The sequence below is a fragment of the Spermophilus citellus genome, assembly GCF_964194105.1.
Source record: "Spermophilus citellus genome assembly, chromosome: X".
NCBI lineage: Eukaryota > Metazoa > Chordata > Mammalia > Rodentia > Sciuridae > Spermophilus > Spermophilus citellus.
In genome coordinates, this window is record NC_138190.1 from 1,086,917 (window position 1) to 1,106,741 (window position 19,825).

Genomic DNA, 19,825 nt, shown 5'->3' on the forward strand with positions numbered 1-19,825 from the left:
TAGAAGGGAAGAGGATACAGAAATGCCCACAACACCAAGCCAATTGACAGCTTCTTTGGAAAAATTGCATCACTGGTGACACCATCAGCAAAGATATGCCAGCATTACCACAATTAACATGGGGTGAGCTGGCAAGGAAATTGCATCACTGATGACACCATCAGCAAAGATATGCCAGCACTACCACAATTCGCTGCACCAAACAATAGTTCACAATTCATACAACTGATATATAGTCCAGGCAAGTTCTGCAGGCAGTTCAAAGTGGAAGAGTCTATCAATATGTCCATTTCTTCCCAAAGTAAATTGAGTCCTTGATTGAGCATTACTTGTTGAGTTATATTCGTTGATGCAACAGTTTATACAGTTTACTGTGATGGCTATCATAGAAGCTGTAGTTTGGCTTTATCTTAGTCTTCACCGGCACTGGGATGGAGATGGGAATTCTGGCAATGATGCTAAAGAGACATTATACTGAACAGAATTATTAAATATGATGAAAAGGAAAGGTGAAAGTTAAACAAACAGATCTGTTAACCACCTTTAAAAACAATCTTTAACAGCTGTTTACCTAATTTAAATTAGTAAGTAAACAGACATGTTAACCACCTTTAAAAACAATCCTTAACAGCTGTTTACCTAAATTAAATTAAACCATTTAAATCACGTGAATAAAAAAATTAGGATCCATTTTTTCATTGGCGCTCCTCATATATGAAATATGGACATACACACATACAGACATACAACACAAAACAGAAGTGTGCACACATAACATACAACACATAAGACAATAAAGGCCTTGTAGCTTTACCTAGGTGAAATCTCCATTGCAATGTTTAAAAACTCCACAGTCAAAAAATAAAACTGATCAGAAAAACATTAACCTAGGTCTGTATGAGCTCAAAAAATAAAATAGAACTTTATGATGTGGGAAAAGGCAATAATAAAATAGATATTGAAAAAAGGACCCTGGTTAATCACTGTTGCAGATGTAAGAATAGCCAAGCTGGAGCTCTGGATATCAGCTGCTATGGATTTAAGTCAAATCATCTTCTTTTTCTGTAGAAATTGCTTTAGTTAATCTCTCTGGAATCCAAATCGGCTGCTGTTCTCCCTGTGGAAAAACACACAAACACAACCCCGACTCCAGACAATCACTGGGTCAGGACCTTTCCATTGTCCTGTTAGAATATCTTTCCAAACCACCTGAGGCTTATGTACATTTTTTGGATACATATGCCTTTCTGCAGCATTAAGTCCTGATGAATCTAAATTTAAAAAGTTTAGAGTAAAAAGGGTTATTTTAAGTTTATTTTTGGGGGATATATACCCCTTAAAGATCCTTTTAAATTTAAGTCTTTCAAAAGCATTCTGCCTTAGTTTTTAGAATTACTTTAGTCCTTTTAATTTTTTTGATGTGGTTTTAAACCAATTTCCTTCTAGTTTAAATTTTAACACCCTCATCTGAGACTTCTAATTTCTGCACCACCAGAAATTAAAGTTGATGGGCTTTTTGAAAAAAATTACTAATAATCTCATTGTTCTTTTATTTTATCCAATATTTGACTTTAAACTTCTCTCTTGTACCTTTTTCTATCTTAAATGTCTGTATCTAATAGTTTGTGGGAAGCCATTCTGACATGTGATTGGGTGGCTCCCGTTAAGGGTCTGAGGCGCTTTGGCTGTGACGAAGCTTTCCCGGCCCTTTCCTGATGAGAGAGCCCATCCTTGTGGGGGTGTGCCTGACCACTGACCCCGGGGACCCAATCACTGACCCTGACCTTGGAGTGCAGCCCCCCCTCAACCTTCATTGGATGGAATTCTCCCCTGAATCTCTTGTTCCCCAATAAAAGGCTACTCCCAGGCATGTTCAAACTCTCTCTCTCCTGCTAGCCCTGAGTAATCCTTGCTGCCCTGCTGGGCGGTTAGAGGTGGGAACCAGAGAGGTGAGCCGTCTTGGACCTAGCAATAGAAATAAGGTAACGTATTTATTTCGATCTCTTCTAACTAACTTTATGCCTAGAACCTCATTAATGAAACCATTGCGCAGGCCGCATGGATAGTTGTCTTAGCCTTTTGCATATTTTAACTGAAATATCTTTACTTGACATTTTCAACCATTTTTTATCTTATTTCTATCTTCTACTTTTCTTCTAAGGTTTTTATATTTACCCTTAGTTGCTTTTTTCTCTCCTAGTTTTCTTTTGTTTCCTATTTTGTGGGTTTAAAATTCTTGTCTTTCTACATCCTTTTTATCTTCCTATATCTTTTTTATCTTTCTACATCTTCTCTTTTTTTTTTACCTTTCTGTACTTCTGTTTTTAAAGTTTTTCACTTCAAACTTTTAATCTTCTTTATCTAAATATCTTTTATCTTACTATCTTCCCATTTTCATGTTTTTTTTTCCCTCCATCACGAAGGCATCTTAACCACCTTCAATTTAACCTTTTAAAGCCTTTTGCAACTTATTTAGACATTTTACAACTTTTTACTTTACCACACAAAGATTATCTCATCTCCCTCTTTTTAGTTTAATAAGTACATTTTAATAGTTTGATGAGTAAAGCAATCTTTTTTCCGCCATGAAGGTATCTCGACCACCTTCAATTTAACCCTTTAAAGCCTTCAATTATCATCTATACTGTACTTTTAAATGTACTTTTTCACCACCTACAGCTTTACTCTTTTAAATGAGGATTATATTCTGTTTAAATCACTTAATGTTACTTTACATGGCTGCCCTTCAACCAAAGGCTCTTTTTTACTCCATTAAGAAGCTTTGTCTCTTGGGGCTGGGGATGTGGCTCAAGCGGTAGCGCGCTCGCCTGGCATGCATGAGGCCCGGGTTCGATTCTCAGCACCACATACAAACAAAGATGTTGTGTCCGCCAATAACTAAAAAATAAATATTAAAAAAAAATTCTCTCTCTCTTTCTCTCTCTCCCTTTCTCACTCTCTCTTTAAAAAAAAAAAAAGAAGAAGAAGCTTTGTCTCAATCTGCCATGTACAAATACCTTTTTTTTTCTTTCTTCCTTTCAAGCTTTTAAAGTAAGTTTAGTTTCCTCAAAATCTTTTTAAATGGCATTTTACAACTTTTTACTTTACCACAGAGAATATCTCATCTAGAAACATTTCTTTTTCCTTTAACCTTTTATATTAAAATATATTTCCACATATTGAATCTTTTTATCTCTTTTTTTAACCATTCTCTTTTTATAAATTCACATTCTGAAACAACTCTTATAAAATTGCTGATTTAGACAAATTACTCCACTTTAATAAGATGAAATACTTTCATGTTTTTTTTTTGGTACTATAATACTGTAATTGAAACCCAACTGAAACTTCTTATACTCTTTGTATATAAATTACACATGATAGATTCTTACCTCTTAGTAACCCTGTTTCAGCAAAGACACAGACCAAAGCAATATTAAACTTTTTTCTATTTACAAATTTATGAAAACACACATAATGTTTAAATATATTACCTTATGGAACTTAATAAGTAAAGAGTACTTGATTTTATATTTAGTGGTTGATATTTTAACATTTTAGCTTTGTAAATTAATCAGATATCTGTAAAAACCAAGATCTTAGACAAATGTATTAAACAGAACTAGCCATCTTTCTTTTTTTTGAGAGTGAGAGAGGAGAGAGAGAGAGAGAGAGAGAGAGAGAGAGAGAGAGAATTTTTTTAATATTTATTTTTTAGTTCTCGGCGGACACAACATCTTTGTTGGTATGTGGTGCTGAGGATCGAACCCGGGCCGCACGCATGCCAGGCGAGCGCGCTACCGCTTGAGCCACATCCCCAGCCCAGCCATCTCTTTCTTGTTGAAGAAAAATCCTTCTACAGGATACCATGATGGTCTCATTGATATACTTAATAACTCATCTCTAAAAAGCTATGGGCTACATTTTTGTATTGTATCAACATATGCCCTAGCTGTTCTTGGTCTTACTGGGGTGCCTCCTTCCTCTAACAATTTCTCTTCCTCAGAGGCGAAAAACTTCAAACCTTGAGTCAACCATTTTCCCCAGGTGGCCTGAGAAAGTTCTAGGAACAGGCAACTTGAAATAAAAACAAAATAAATCAAAACAAGAACACATTGTTTTTTGAAATGGTCACCCATTTTTTTGCTCTCCTTCAGGAGCGAGCAAATTCACTTACCCACAAGCTTCAGACATTCCGCATACGGACCACCAAATGCCAATGTCTTGGCTGGACACAAGATCATGAGCCACTCACAGCTTTGTAGATTCAAACAGCAATTCTTTATTCCTGAACTCACACCGGCCTCTACACATACACGTTCTGGGGAAAGCCCAGTTCTGCTGCGCATTCACGTCCCAAAATACTTTCTCAATTCCACGAGAACTCAACGGGAACTCAGGCAGCAGGAACACCCTACACCCAGCAGCAATAACCCTAAACCCAGATTGTCTTAAACCAGGAACGCCCTAAACCCAAGGAGTGGGATACTTCCTCAAACCTGCAGGATACACCTTAAACCTGGATCCACCCTGGTTCTTGAGCAGGGTCACCTTTCTCAAAGACACATGCAATGTAACAGCAAATTTCCATTTAACATGGGGTACGCTGGCAAGGAAATTTCGATGTGTCATTCCTACTTGGCAATGGCCCTCAGCAGAGTGGTATGTGCTTAGGAGTGCTCTGTGGGTTTTTCCAAGGACAAGGGTCATGCCCCCTTCCTTGGACAGGATTTGCTCTGAGGTAGAGGCTGGTTTCTCAAAAATGGAGTCACATCAGTTTCTCATGGGAAGAGCCAGCGACCGTCCAAACAGCTCCAGCTCCTCACTCTGACCTCAGGCATCCATTCCGAGGTCACAATTCCCCACATCAATACATGAAGTCACAATGCACAATCCAACTGAATGAAATGCACCCTCAGAGGCCACTCTGGGCACCTAGAAAAGAGCCCAGGACCTCCTGCAATTAGAAGCTGAGACAGAGGACCCAATCTAGCCCAGAGGTGCTTCCAAATTCCCCAGATTGGCAGATGCAGAGGGGGGAAGCCATGGGACAAATAAGACATGTCATGTGACAAGGGTTCAAGTCTCAGCTTATGGCTTTCAGTAGCAATGAAGGCTCCACCCTCAGGGCCCCCTCTCCTCCCCAAAGCCCTTACTTCCTAACACCATCACCTTGGGGGGTAAAGATTTCTATATAAGACTTTTGGAGACATCCACACTCAGGTCATTGCACTGGTCAGAGGGCTGGTGGTCACTGTATTAGTCTCCCTGGGCTTTTGTTATAAAACATCCCAGCCCGGGGGGCTTACAGACCACAGACCCTGAGTATTCATTGATGACCTCAGGCCACCACCTGAAGCCAACTCCACCTCTGCCTGATGGCCAAAGCCATCTTCATCCCAGTGGATCTTGGGATGAAGAAAGAGATGGCAGCTGGTCAACCCCAGGAGCCCTACTTCCTCCCCATCTCCCATGCTGTGTAGAACAGAAACCCAGCACAATGGAGCAGCTGTGTCCCTTGTCCTCTGAGATCTTCAGCATCCTCAAGGCTGGGTCATCCCCTCCAGGTCCAACCACATCCTTGACTCTGTTGTCTTTGTAGCCCAGGTCCACACAGAGACTCCAAGTTCTTAACCCATAAGTGTCAAGCTTTCAATTCTGCAAATGTATCAACAAAATTATATTTATTATTATTATTACTATTATTATTATTATTACTACTACTACTACTACCAGGGATTGAACCCGGGGTGCTTTAGCACTGAGCTGCATACCCAACCTTTTTTTGACATTTTATATCCAGGCAGATGCTAAGTTATTTAGGGCCTTGCTAAGTTGCTGAGGCCGACCCCCAAGTTGCAATCCTCTTTCCTCAGCCTCTGGAGTCACTAGAATTATCAATGTGCACCACTACACCTGACTTCAACATGATTTTTGACATTGGGCATTAAAATAGGATGGACATCATAATGTAGAGCTTATGTTTTATTACTTTATGATTTTATTATATATAAACTGTTATTATATAATAATAATCTCTGTTATGTGCTGTATTGAACTTTCTCACCTTCTCCTATCTGAGCAACCTCCTTCAAATACCTCTCCAGCTCTCTCTGGCCCTAGAGCATTTGTAACCCAAGATTATGCTCAGTATGTTTGATATCTGCCTAACAGCACCCAACATACTTACTTTCTGTGGTTCTTAGAGATCTCTGCTCTCAGAACCCAAGGTCTCCTCAATGAACATAGTCTTTTCTGCCCTGGTGGTTCACACCTGTAATCCCAGCTGCTTGGGAGGCTGAGGAAGGAGGGTTGCAATTTGGAGGCCAGTCTCAGCAACTTAGTGAGGCCCTAAGCAACTCAGCAAGATCTTTGTATCTCTGTGAAATATAAAAAAGGGCTGGGGATGTGGCTCAGTGGTTAAGTACACTAGGTTCAATCTCCAGTACCAAAAAACAAAAATAAAAATTAAGAGGAAACAATCCATAAAACCTTTTGGGCTGCTAATCTAGGATGTTCACAGGTGAGATTTGGCAAATTCATTCCTCATGTACTGTATTTGGGGATTTCTGGATATAACCCCATCTGTAAGTCTGGGCGCACATGAAAATGCAAATATTTTAAATTTGCAAATTAAAAACAAAGACCTTGGGCTGGGGTTGTGGCTCAGTGGTAGAGCACTCTCCTCAGCACCACATAAACATATAATAAAGATACTGTGTCCAACTACAACTAAAACATAAATAAATATATTAAAAAAAAAAGACCTTTTCTCCACCTCCAGCACCCTCTGCGGATTTCATTTCTGAATTGAGGGGGGTGAACCTCCTGCCTCTATTTTCAACAAACACCCCATGCACCCCAAGGATTTGGGGCAGCCCAGATCTTTCAGAGGTTCTGATTTGGTTTGGTAAAAATACAGAGCCGATTTGGAAAAGTGAAAAAAGATTATCTGTCGGAGGGGAAGAAGCAGGGTCCGGCCAAGAGCACCATCAAGGAGGTACCCAGTAAGAAGACCCCTTGGTTAAGGTCCTGAGTGCAACCATGGAGCAGGGAGTCAGCACCCTACAGAGCCCAAACGCCAAGCCTGGTGGAGCTGAACTCGCACGGATCCTGTGAGGGGGGTGGGGCTGTCCCAAGACCCTGGCTGAGAATAAGAAATGGGGTCCCTGCGCCGCCCTGGCTGCCTGGGGGCTCACGGTGCTCAGGCCCCAACCGGATTAAACAGCTCCAGAAACCCCAGCTTCCCCGGGCGGCGGGGACCCAGGAGAACCAATTTCCCGTCCCCACCTCCCAGGCCCAGAGTTCGGAAATTAATCGGATTAAGCCCGGGGCCCAGGCGCGCGCCCAGGAGCCCGGGGGTGGGGTGGGGGCGGAGACGCCAGCGCGGCCGGGTCTGCGTCCTGCCCTGGCGCAGGCGCACAAGCTCGGGATCCACCAGGCAGAGAGGCGCTCCCGGCCCTTAGGGACGTGCCTCCGCCACCGCCAGGTGCGGAGCCACTCAGGTCTGGGGAGGGGACGAGACCCTGGGCAGGAGGAGGCGGTGCCGGGAGACGGCGAGTCGCCGAAACCCAGTCCCGGGCGCAGAGAGCAGCGCTGGGGTGGGGCGCAGAGGGAGGTGGGGGACCGAGAAGGAGGAGGGGGTGCAGGCCGAGCAGGAGGGGGGCCAGGGTCGAGCCGCGGAAAACGCGCCCGCGACGCCTGCGGGGGCCGCTCCCGGATCGAGTGGGGTGACACGCCCCACCCCCAGGGCCTCGGAGACTCGCCTCCCCACGCTGAGACCCTCGGACCTCCGAACCCCTCCAAGACCCTCACCCTGCCCACTCACGGCCTGAGTCCCCCCACACCAGGTCGACACAAATGCGCTGGAGTGTCCCCCCACTAAGACCCGCTCTGCCCCTGCCATTTCCAGCCGGAACCCTTCCCCATGGCCAAGTCCCACAATCTCTGTAAGGAACACCACCCTAACAGGGCCGTGACCCCCCACACGCACACTTAACACAGGCAGCCCAATGCTCCTGTCTGCCCTATGAAATTGAACCCCTCAGTGTCTCCCCAACCATGGGCTTTAGTCCCCTCCCTAAACTATGGCCTGTCACACTCAGTAATGTCACACACAACCCTGCCCCTCCCCCAACATGGCCCTAGCCCCCCCCCCACTCCTGTCTTGTCCCCTCTGCAGACAGCCCTCATGCCCACTCACTCCCTGAAAACCACACTGTCCCCACCAGGGCCCTGCTTAAGCGCCCCAGGCATTCCTTGTGCCCCATCTCTGACGTTGCTGGTTGCCGATGTCTTGGCTGGGCACAGAATCACGAGCCACCACAGCTTGTAGATTCAAACAGCAATTCTTTATTCCCGAACTCACACCGGCCTCCACACACACGCTCTGGGGCAATCCCAGTTCTGCTGCCACCCAATTCACCTACTCCACCAGGCTTTCTTCCCAAAATGCTCTCTGAATCTCACAAGAAATCAAAGGGAGCTCAGGTAGCAGGAACGCCCTATTTCCAGCAGCAATAATCCTCAACGTCGAACTTCCCTAAAATCCAAGGTCTTAAACTGGGAACGCCCTTAACCCAAGGAGCGGGATACTTCCTCAAACTGCAGGATACACCCTAATCCTGGATCCACCCTGGTCATTGAGCAGGGTCACCTTTCTCAAACACACATGCAAGGTCACAGCAAATTTCCAAGGCAAGTCCATTTAACATGGGGTACGCTGGCAAGGAAATATCAATGCCTCATTCCTACTTGGCAATGGCCCTCAGCATCTGATGAGTCCCCAGGAACAGCCTAAGCCACTGCTGTCTGGCTGCAGGGCCCTCTCCCCCCCCACACACACACTCTCTGTTCCTCCAACATTAGGGCCTCAGCGCCGCCCCTTAGCGACCTAAGTCAAGCCACAGTCCATTGATGGGCCCATCTATCTACCTGGTGCCAGCTCCGTGGTGCCCAATACTGTTACCTTCCTGTGGGTAATTTAGGTTCACCTTGCTCTTCTTTCTCTGGTTTCTTGAAGCAGCAGTTTCAATGATTGCTTTTAGCTCCTTTTCAGAAATGTGCCTTGGATGACTTACATACCAATACAGCACCACATCTGGTGCTCTCTATGAATTTCCCATGATGCTTCCTAGGCAGGATGCAGATGGGCTTGTGGCTTTTCTTGAAAATGTTGGTGCATCTGAAACCTTGACATGGAAAGAATACACTGGAGGGAGACTTCCTCCTGAGACAAAATGAGGTCAGTCTGTGCAGTAGAGGGACATGTGAGTGTGAGCTCACAGACATGAGACCCACAGATGCCTGAAGCCTAAGTCCTACAGATAATACTAAATCCTACATACACTTTTCCCTTTCTTTACATGCCTATGATTGTCCTTCTATAAAACCTCAAAGTCCTTGTCAGCACCTGAAGACAGCATAAGGACAGGGTATCCTTGTCTTCCTGGTGTTAGCTGCACTGGTCAAAGTTCCTTTCCTGCTTTGCATCATGACCTTTTCTGTTTGATATTGGGGCAAACACCTGACCAGACCTGTGGGATCCCCAGAGTCAGGTCTCTGCATAAGACTTCCTAACAGTCGACGTAGAACATCTAAACTAAGCACAAGGCACCCATTTTATTTCCACCGCACATTGCTGCCCTGGAGGATTGCCTTCCCTCCTCGCCCACGCTCTCTGCTGGGGATGGAACCTGAGCATCAGAGCCAACCCCAATTGCTTCCTTTCATAGCTCAGGCTGCCTCCTCAGAGCCACAGAGGCCAGGAGGTGATGAGAATTACTAAAATAGTTTTCAAATTGTTGTCATTTTTAGATATTGTGTATGGGTCATACATATGATGTCTTTAAATAGTGTTTCAAAAATGTGGAGACTGTGTCTTTCTAAGTTGCTTGAGGTCGCATCAGCTGAAAAAAAAAACAATATATATGTAATATAGTTCTTTCTTTTTCTTTGAGGTACTGGGGAATAAACCCAGTGGGGCTTGACCTGGACCTCTGAGCTACATCCCACCCTTTTCATTTTATTTTAAGAGAAGGTTTCACTGACCTTGGGCTCCTCCAGCCTCAGCCTCCCAGAGAAGCTATGTGGTTTTTTTTTTTTTTTTTTTTTTTTTTTTTTAACGAGAGAGTGAGAGAGGAGATAGAGAGAGATAATTTTTGATATTTATTTATCTTTTTAGTTCTTGGCGGACACAACATCTTTGTTGGTATGTGGTGCTGAGGATCGAACCCGGGCCACACGCATGACAGGCGAGCGCGCTACCGCTTGAGCCACATCCCCAGCCCGCTATGGTTTGTTTTTGTGTTGAGGTTAAACCCAGGGCCTCGCCATGCTCGGAAAGCACTCTATGGCTGTTGCACACATATAGCAGAGCCACATGTCACCTCCATACCAGAGGATAAGCCAAGGCTTTCCATCTGGATTAGTTCCCAGCACAGCCGGGAAGCTCCGCCTGAAAAGGGCTGGGGCCAAGAATCTGTCACTAACCCAATTTCAGCCAGTGATTGGATGATGTTAGCTGTCAGTCACGATGCAGAGGCGGGCCTGGAGACCATCCATCAGGGACCTTAGAGGAACTGTCCAATCAGTGCGCAGAGGGCTTTTCTTCCTCAGCGACTGGGCTGCAGCTTCTCTGGCGCCTGAGTTCTCTGGTCAGGGAAACCCGTGACTCTCGCTCCCTGTCAACCCCGCGATCTTGGGTGATGGGCGGTTCCTCAGAGGACCCCGGTTCACCACGGAAGCCAAAAATGGTGAGTTTGCGACCAGGGCTGAAGGCGCGGGGTCAGCACCTGCCTCGGGGCCTGGCACGCGGGTGAGCTGCAGAGGGTGGAGGAGTCCCCGCTGGCGGGTGGCCCTGGGCCCTGTCCCCCGGTTCCCTGGGTTTGGAAGGGCGGCTCAGGTGCCTGGTGTCCCCTTTGCTCCCTACTGGTGGCCCGACCCACTCTTCCCAACGTGGAGGAAGCAGGGCCACAAATGCACCCTCCTTCTCCCAGGGGAGCTCCTCCGGAGGCTGCTGTAGGTCCCCCAAATTGCAGGCGCCTCCTGCCTCTAAAAGCCACCTTCCCTCCACCTCACAGCTCGGCCAGACGTTAATTCTTCCCACTCGGTCCAAATGGACACCGTCCGCTAATTGTCACTTTTCATCTAGTGAAATATTGGAAAAAAATCTTCCTTCCTTCCTCCCTCCCTCCCTCCTTTCCTCCATCCTTCCCTCCCTCCCTTTCTCCCTCCCTCCGCAGCCTTAACTTGTGATCCTCCTGCTTCAGCCTCCTACATATCTGGAATGACAGCCTGTGCCACTGTCCCTGGCAAGAAGGACGCTTTTGAAAGCATTTGTTTTCTATTTGTGAATATTATACTTGAGGGGAAAGAATAATCACTTACCACTTCCTTGTGTTTGCTCAAAATAACTGCCTTAAAGGGGATAAAGTCGTTGTTTATAGATCCCAGGGATATGGAATCCTGGGCTCCATCAATAGAGGATAACTGCTCCCTTTTCTGATAGTCCATGATGTAGAGTCACCCCAGTCGTGTAGTCCTGTAAGCACACAGGGTAATAATGATGTAGGGACAAAGGAGGCAAGACACTGAAGATAGCCAGAAACAGTTTAATCTGGCTGCAGCCAGTCTCAGAGGGCACTGCTTTTGCTGTAATCAATCAATCCATCCCCTGAACCCCAAGTTCAGGTGGTTTCAGAATCTTATACCCAGCATGTAAGGGGAGGGACTCAGAAGTTCACATTGTAATACTGACACCCTCAAATAACTCTCAGACCACACAGTCTCATTTCAGTTAAGCCTTTATTCCTGGCTCTTGGCAGACACTCTGCTTTCAAAAGAATGAGATCATCAGAGTGGTGCCCCTGCCTTCAGTTGGCTCGATATTTAAGCACAAAAACCACAAAAGGGACATTTGGGGTTCAGGCAATGCCAGCAAGGCTGAAAGTTGCGCTCAGTTAGTCTCCAGTTGGCACCATAGATCATTCTGTGTTCTTGGGGGATTTTCATGAATAAAAGAATACAAACTGCCCCAGTCATGACCTTTTTGTGTGTCATGGCTAAGTTCACAAAATGGAGTCACCATAGTCAAGTTGTGACATCACACACATAAAAGCATCTTTTTCTTTCTCTGTTCTGGGCAAGTTAACCCTTCAAGGACAGCACCTGAGAAGGGAAGAGCTTCTTCTCCCCTTTCTTTCCTCCCCCACCAGCTGTTTCCATGGAGCCCAGTTGGTGACTTCTCTGTGAAGCCCAGCTCAAGGCCAGAGGCCTTGTTTTCACATTTCTACAAACTACTATACTGGATACAAGTGTGTAAAAAACTAGTAAGGGGAGTTCAAGTCCAGCACTTGGAGTGCTAATTTCTTTCAGACTAGTGGCCCAGTAAAATAGGGCAACACAAAAATAGGAAGTTTGTCATTTTCTGTGAAAAAAGGGGATGCCACTACAATAATGTCTGATTCATTTACTGTCCTTCATCCCCAGCTCTTTTCAATAAGATTTTCAGAAAGGATCTGGGTATTTTTCCCAGCCTGGCCTGAAAGTTGTGATCCTCCTGCCTCAGCTTCCAAAGCTGTTGAGATTAAAGGCATTGACAACCCCAGCTACAGAAAATAGTTCATTTTAACCCAAATATTAATGGCTATACTAAGGTACATGGAATCAAGTTACCCTGAATGATGTGTGTGTCCCTCCCTGGAAGAGATTACATAATTACATCGATTCTTTCTTTCTTTCTTCTTTCTTTCTTTTGTTCTTTTCTTTTTTTTTTCTTTTTTTCTTTTTTTTTAAATATACCAGGAATTGAACACAGGGACACTTAAACACTGAGCTACATCCCCAGCCCTTTTTATATTGTATTTTCACATATGATCTCACTAAGTTCCTTATGGTCTCACTAAGTTGCTGAGGCTGCCTTTGAATTTAGCAATCCTCCTACCTTAGCCTCTCAAGCTGCTGGGATTACAGTTGTGTGCCACTGTGTCTGGCCTACATGAACTTTTATAAAAGAAACTGTATCACTGCATTAACCAATTGCATTGGTAGGAACATCAGATTGTTGTGGTACAGAAAAAAATAAAGAAAATTTCTTCTGTATGTCTGTTATTGCATTCTGAGCTTTGGTAGATTTTGGAGACGTCTGGTAAGGTTAGTGGTATATTCTGAGAAATTTTGAGATTGTGGTCTGATACAGAAATTAAGATGATTGTCTATTGAAGGGCTTAAGATAGCCCAAGATAATTTTTGTTCTCCATATAGAACCCAGCCTTTCTACCCTCATGGTGTTCTAGTTAGCTAAAATCAAGTACTCTGAAGGTTCTTTGATGTAGATGCAACTGTATAGAGAACTTGAGTTCACAGTTGTAAAAATCTTGTGCTTCTCCTTTTACCTTTCTTAGGTGTAGACACCATGTCAGATTTCTTGGGCAGAGTTTCCCTTTGGACACTTCACAGGGTCCCATGTCCTCAGCCACTATCCTCTCCTGGAGCTGCCACAAAGTGCCCACAGCTGCCCTGGTCCCTGCAGGGTGAACAGAACTTCAGGCCCTGGGCCAGCTCCTCCTAGAGGACAGCCTGAGATGTAGGGTGCAGCCTCTCAGGGAAGCTGCTGGGGGCTCTGAGCTGAGGAATCTCCTGGAACAGGCTTCATCTAGACTGCTACTTCAGTCCCTGGGACAGTGATCCTGGATGCTTTCAGGGAGCAAGACCAGGAGGGAGCATGTCCCAGCTGTCAGGGACCTTCCCTGCCCCTTGAGCCTGACACATGTGTGCTCCCTCAGCACCAGAGCTTTCTGTGTATCACTTTGAAATGATCTGCTCACTTATCTGAGGCCCAGGTTTATTTATGCAGATTCAAATGGGATGGACTGTTATTAAATAGGCAAGAGAGAAGTGGATTTTAAAAAGTCTAGTTACATTTCCATTGTTAAACATCCCAACTTACAGCCAGGTGCAGTGGTGCACACCTGTGATTCTTCCTGCTCCAGGGGCTCAGACAGGAGTGTTGTAAATTTGAGGGCAGCCTTAGCAACTTATCCAGGCCTTATGCAACCTGGTGAGACTGCGTCTCAAAATAAAATATAAAAATGACTGGGGATGTAGATCAGTAGTAAAATATCTCTGTGTTTAATCTCAGGGGTACCAATTGCCTCCCCCCAAAAAATACCTACTTATCCTAATTTACCTTTTGCTACTCCTGAGTATGTATAAAATGTCTGTAAGGTTCAATCTTGTCTTTTCAGTGATTTCAAATTGAAATCCAATCCTAGATTCCAAAATGCCACGTAAGATACAGACAAACTCTGTCTTGCATTATTGCTGCAGAATTTGAGTCCAATTCTATAAAAATAGTGGTGGATAAATTTATGAATGTGATTTCAGGAAAACTAATATCTGTCCTTCAGAAGGTGATGAATTTGACAAAGGATGACATTTTTTCACTGTTGTTGTCTGGACTTGGCAGGTTCATGTTAACTGTGTGGTTTTTTGGTATCAGGAATGGAACCCAGAGTTGCTTAACCACCAGCCGCTTTTAGATTCTTTGTTTGAGAGTCTTGCTACATCGCCTAGGGCCTCAGAATCCTGAACTGCTGGGGTTACAGATGTGCACCATCACACCTGTCTTCATTGTAAATTTTAAGGACAATTTTGGCAATACCTGAAATATCCAACTATGATCATTTAATCACTGAATATCAGTGAAATAGTAAATGACACTTGTTTTCTGGAAAGGAGAAATACAATTGTCTAAATAAGGGTGCTGATCCCCTCAAGAGCACTCCCGCTATGTCACCTGATTCCTGTTCCCTCCTAATTGCATCCTCTTGGGCCACCTCTTTGGGAGCTGGCCTTTTACCTTATGAAATTTGGGAGCAACATAAATGCTCTCTCTACTCTCTCTGTCCCGTACAACATTTTGGCTTGTCTTAGATACAGTCTGCTATTTTAGATTTTTTGAAAAATACATTTTTTTGTTGCTGTATGCTGAGGGCCATTGCCAAGTAGGAATGACACATCGAAATTTCCTTGCCAGCGTACCCCATGTTAAATGGAAATTTGCTGTGACATTACATGTGTCTTTGAGAAAGGTGACCCTGCTCAAGTACCAGGGTGGATCCAGGTTTAAGGTGTATCCTGCAGGTTTTAGGAAGTATCCCGGTTTAAGACAATCTGGGTTTAGGGAAGTTCCGGGTTTAAGATTATTGCTGCTGGGTATAGGGCGTTCATGCTGCCTGAGTTCCTGTTGAGTTCTCGTGGAATTGAGAAAGCTTTTGGGACGTGAATTGTGCGGCGGGCAGAACTTGAATTTCCCCAGAACATGTTTGTGTAGAGGCCGGTGTGAGTACAGGAATAAAGAATTGCTGTTTGAATCTACAAAGCTGTGAGTGGCACGTGATCTTGTGCCCAGCCAAGACTGCAGCAGCTGTACTTGGAAAAAATACCTATTTATTTATTTTTATGCGTTGCTGAGGATCAAACCTAGGGTCTCTCATGTGCTAGGCAAGTACTCTACTGCTGAGCCACAATCCCAACCCTACTATTTACATTTTTAGATGTAGTTTTTCTTAAGTTCACATTCAAAATACAGTTAACCATGCCCTAAATTGCAGAGAATTTACTGAAAAGCTCAGTGTTTTTTTTAGAGAGTGTAGATTATGGAATCATTCAATCTCCCTTGTGAAAAAGTGTGTTGTCTTTCCATTTATTTTGTTGTATTTTATGCCTCTAATTGTGTACCTTTTGTATTATAATCATTTTTATCTATCATTATATGTATTTTAGGTTTTTTTTTTTGTGTGTGTGTGTGTGTGTGTGTGTGGCCTGCTGCAGATTGATATGAGGGCCACATACATGATTGGCAAGTTTTCTACTACCAAGCTACTCTCCAGCCCAAGAGAATTAGTATTGTAGACTGTTTTTTATTTATTTGCTTACTTATTGAGTGCTGGGGATTGAAGCCGTGGACTTGCTCATGCTTAGTTCTCCTCCAGAAATAAATTGCAATTTGTGAGCTGCATTCTGGAGGTGGGCAGGTGTTTTACTGGGGAATAAACCTACAGTCACTTGACCACTGAGCACATCCTCAGCGTTGTATTTATTATTATTATTTCTTTTTTTATATATTTTGTATAGTTACAGATGGACAGAATACCTTTTTTTTTTATTTTTCTGTGGTGCTGAGGATCATACCCAATGCCTCACACATGCTAGCAAGTGCTCTGCCACTCAGCTACAATCCCAGTATCCTCTTTTAATTTTTAGTGAAGACCAGTCTCACTAAATTTCTGAGTGTCTTGCTAAGTTGGTGAGACTGGCCTCCAACTTGTCATTTCCCTACCTTAACCTCCCTATTGGCTGAAGTTATAGGTGCACTCCACCACACCAGCAGTTGGAATGACTTGTCAGAACCCGCTGACCATCTGTAGTTCCTGATCAGGTGGTAACAGCAGAGATGCTGAAAGACACACACACACACACACACACACACACACACACACACACACACACACACAGTAGGAATGAGCACCTCTTTATTTTTTTCTCTTCTTCTTTTATATAGTAAAAAAGAAACACATCCTCTTGGCAGCTTAATCTTTTCTAGCATGGATAAACATTCTCAGAATAACTTTGTTACTGGTCACAGTGTTCTATACTTCTTATTATACTACTTGTAGTTAGTTATTTCCTGGCAAGCATACAAATATATATATATATATATATATATATATATATATATATATATATATATATATATTTAAACTTGCAGAACATTCTTTTATCTTCTTAAGATGGCAACAAGCACACAGTTCAAAGAATTCATAGTTTCTCACAGAACCCCTTTGATTTTGCTAAGCACAGTGAAACTTAACACTTTGTGTGCATGAGCACACAATGACTTTTGAAGACTTATCATCCAATTTCTTTTGAGATGGAAACAGTATTGAAAATCATTTTCCTTGCTTTTTTCCATAGTTTTGAAATTTGTTACTCTGACTCTTCCTCTTTGCTTTATTTTTGCATTATTATGAAAATGGTATTTAGCATATAAAATTGTTTCTCATGTATATGTTTGTAAAACTTCAGGGCTTGGTAGTTTATTCACTTCTTTATGACATAAACTTTATTTTTTTCAGAGCAATTTTTGACTTACATAGTTTATTAGTCAGTGTTCTCTAGAGGAACAGCATCAAGAGGAAGTATGATTATAAAAGGGGACTTTTAGATTGGCCTACTTGACCCGAAGCTGGATGTCCACAGTGGCCATCTGCAGCTGGAGAGTTTTAGTAGTGCTTGCTGCAGAGTCCAAGAGGCGGAAGCCTCAGAACAAGAGGGATCAGTGGTGCTGCCCTAGTCCAGACCTAAGGTTTTAGAAACTCCCTGGAGAATCACTGACAGAGTCCACTTTGGGAGACTGAAGAAGGCAGAGTCTGATAATCTCAGGCCACTGCATCAGCCATCAAGAATAAATTGGAGAAGAAAGGAGCTTGCTCTGCTGCAGATTCCTTCTTCTTCCAACTTTTGTTCACCCAAGACACCGTCCTATTAGATGGTGCTGCCTAGCTTGAGGAGGTTCTCCAGTTTGGTTCATTGTTCCACATGCCAATCATTTATAGACACACCCATAAGGTTATTAATCATTGGCATCATTAATCCAATCAAGGTGACAATTAAATGTGCCATTACTCATAGTATGGAATACCCCTTCTCTTCAGCTGATAGTCTCCACTGTTTTCAACATATCACATTGGTGTAGGGTGTTTGTTAGTTACTAAACCAGTGTTGAACATTTGATAAGGAGAATGGATGAAGCAACATGTTATGATAAGCCAAAGTTCATCCTTTACCTTAGGTTTTCTTATCTGTGTGATGTGATTGTGTGTGTCACATAGTATACAAGATAATGTCATACAGAAGAGTTTCACTGCTCTGGGAATCCTTTGTTCCACCCGTTCATCACTCCTCCTCATTGCTCCCTCCCTCTCTGCTCCCTGAGTCCCTGGTACCCATCAGTTCTGCTAGTGCATCTATTTTTTTTTTTAAGAGAGAGTGAGAGAGAGAGAGAGAGAATTTTTAATATTTTTTTTTTAGTTCTCGGCGGACACAACATCTTTGTTGGTATGTGGTGCTGAGGATCGAACCTGGGCCGCACGCATGCCAGGCGAGCGTGCTGCCGCTTGAGCCACATCGCCAGCCCCTGCTAGTGCATCTATAATGTTGTCTTTTCCAGAATGTTCTTGACTTGGAATCTTACTGCACTTGGCCATTTCAAACTGGCTTCTCTCTCTTACCAGTCTGCCTTTAAGGGTGCTGTATCTTTCCAGGCTGCAGAGCTCATTTTCTGGGTGATATTCTTTGGTGTGGGTAAACTGCAGATTGTCCATCCAGTATTGCAAGGTGCATCTTCCTTGCATCTAGCTTTGGACAGTTCTGGATATGGCTGCTGTAGTCACTGCAGTGAGGGTTCCTGTGCCCATAATTTCCCAATCATTTGCATAGACCCCTGGAGTGTGATGACTTCATTGTACAGTTTTTTACATTTATGATTATGAGCATCATTCATAGTTTTGTTTTCTATTTAGCACTTTTCTTTATCTATTTAATTTGGATAATATGTTAACCTATACCTCAGAAAGAATTAGGAGGTGTTAACTCAGCTTCTATGTTCTGGAGAAAAAGTAGAAAATTGGTGGCAGTTCTTCAGTGTCTCATGGAAGCCTGTATGAGACGTAAGGCCCTTGCCTTGCCTTTTTGGGTAGTAATTAGTTATTGAGTCTATTTTACTCAGTAGCCATGGGCTTATCTGTTTTGTGTATTTCCCCTTGTGTGTAAGTTATAGGAGATTGTCTCTCAAATAAATGGTCCAGTTTTTGCACGTTGTCTAATTTGTATCAAGCATGTTTATGATAATCTTGAAGTCTCAATGCATTGTTGACGATGATACTTTTAAATGTGTTACTAGGTTTTCAGTCTTCTTTGCTTTTTTCTTTAATGTTATTGTATATTTTACACTTTTTTTCTTTTTATGTGTCAGTGAGGATTGAACCCAGTTTCTCCTAAGCAGTAGACAAGCACTCTTCCACTGAACCATAACCCCAGTCCCTGTTCTTTGTATTCTTAGCCTTATGTCAGTTTATCAGTGATGCTGATGTTCATGAAGAACTTGATATTGTAGACTGCGGATATCCAGGTTGTGGTTTTATCCACACCCTCTGTTACCTTCCTGTGGTTAATGTAGGTTTACCTTGCCCTTCTTTCTCTGTTTTTCTGAAGTGGCAGTTTCAATGATTGTTTTTAGCTCTTCTTTTCTGAAATGTGCATTGGATGACTTAGAAAGCAATACAGCACCACCTCTGGTGTTCTCTAAGAATTTCCTAAGATGGACTTTTACATTTTTTTTTTCATCAAAATGGTCACCTTTTCTCTTGAGTCACCTCTTTGTCCTATGTCTGTTTAGAGTCTTGTGTTTCACGTCCCCTTCCCTGGAGGCTTTTCAGCTGCTTCTGGTCTGATTTCTGCTTTAGCTCTCGTGTTCTTTGAGCATACATGGGATTTCACTGGTGGTGCACTTGTAGGGTGTGGTTTATGTCCTGTGGAGTGTTGCTGTGACCCTGAGACCTCCCTGTGCTTCCAAGGGTTGAAGGCCCATGAAGCCCTCCTGCCTGCATCATTGTCCTGACAGAGTTGGTCTGAAGTCTCTGAGTGTAATTGTGGATTCTTCATTATTCTGGGTGGTTCTGTATGTTTTCAGTCCTTGAGTGTGGTTCTGTGTGAGTGGCAGGGACATTTTCTTTTTGCCTGTTTCGTCACTGTGCAGACATCA

General features: G+C 43.5%; 1 protein-coding gene across 9 annotated transcripts in view; it reads left to right on the forward strand.

The window, feature by feature from the left end:
• LOC308639067 (zinc finger protein 124-like) overlaps positions 1-19,825 on the forward strand; it is a 216,794-nt gene that overhangs the window by 180,430 nt on the left and 16,539 nt on the right. Inside the window, exon 1 of one of the 9 annotated variants that reach the window (XM_081277045.1) lies at positions 10,623-10,754. The exons of the other annotated variants lie outside the window; for them this stretch is intronic. Within the exon in view, the coding sequence (XP_081133171.1) occupies positions 10,707-10,754 (48 nt within the window). The 5' untranslated portion in view covers positions 10,623-10,706. Of the gene's footprint in view, positions 1-10,622; positions 10,755-19,825 lie in introns of those variants that run through there. 9 annotated transcript variants of the gene reach the window in all.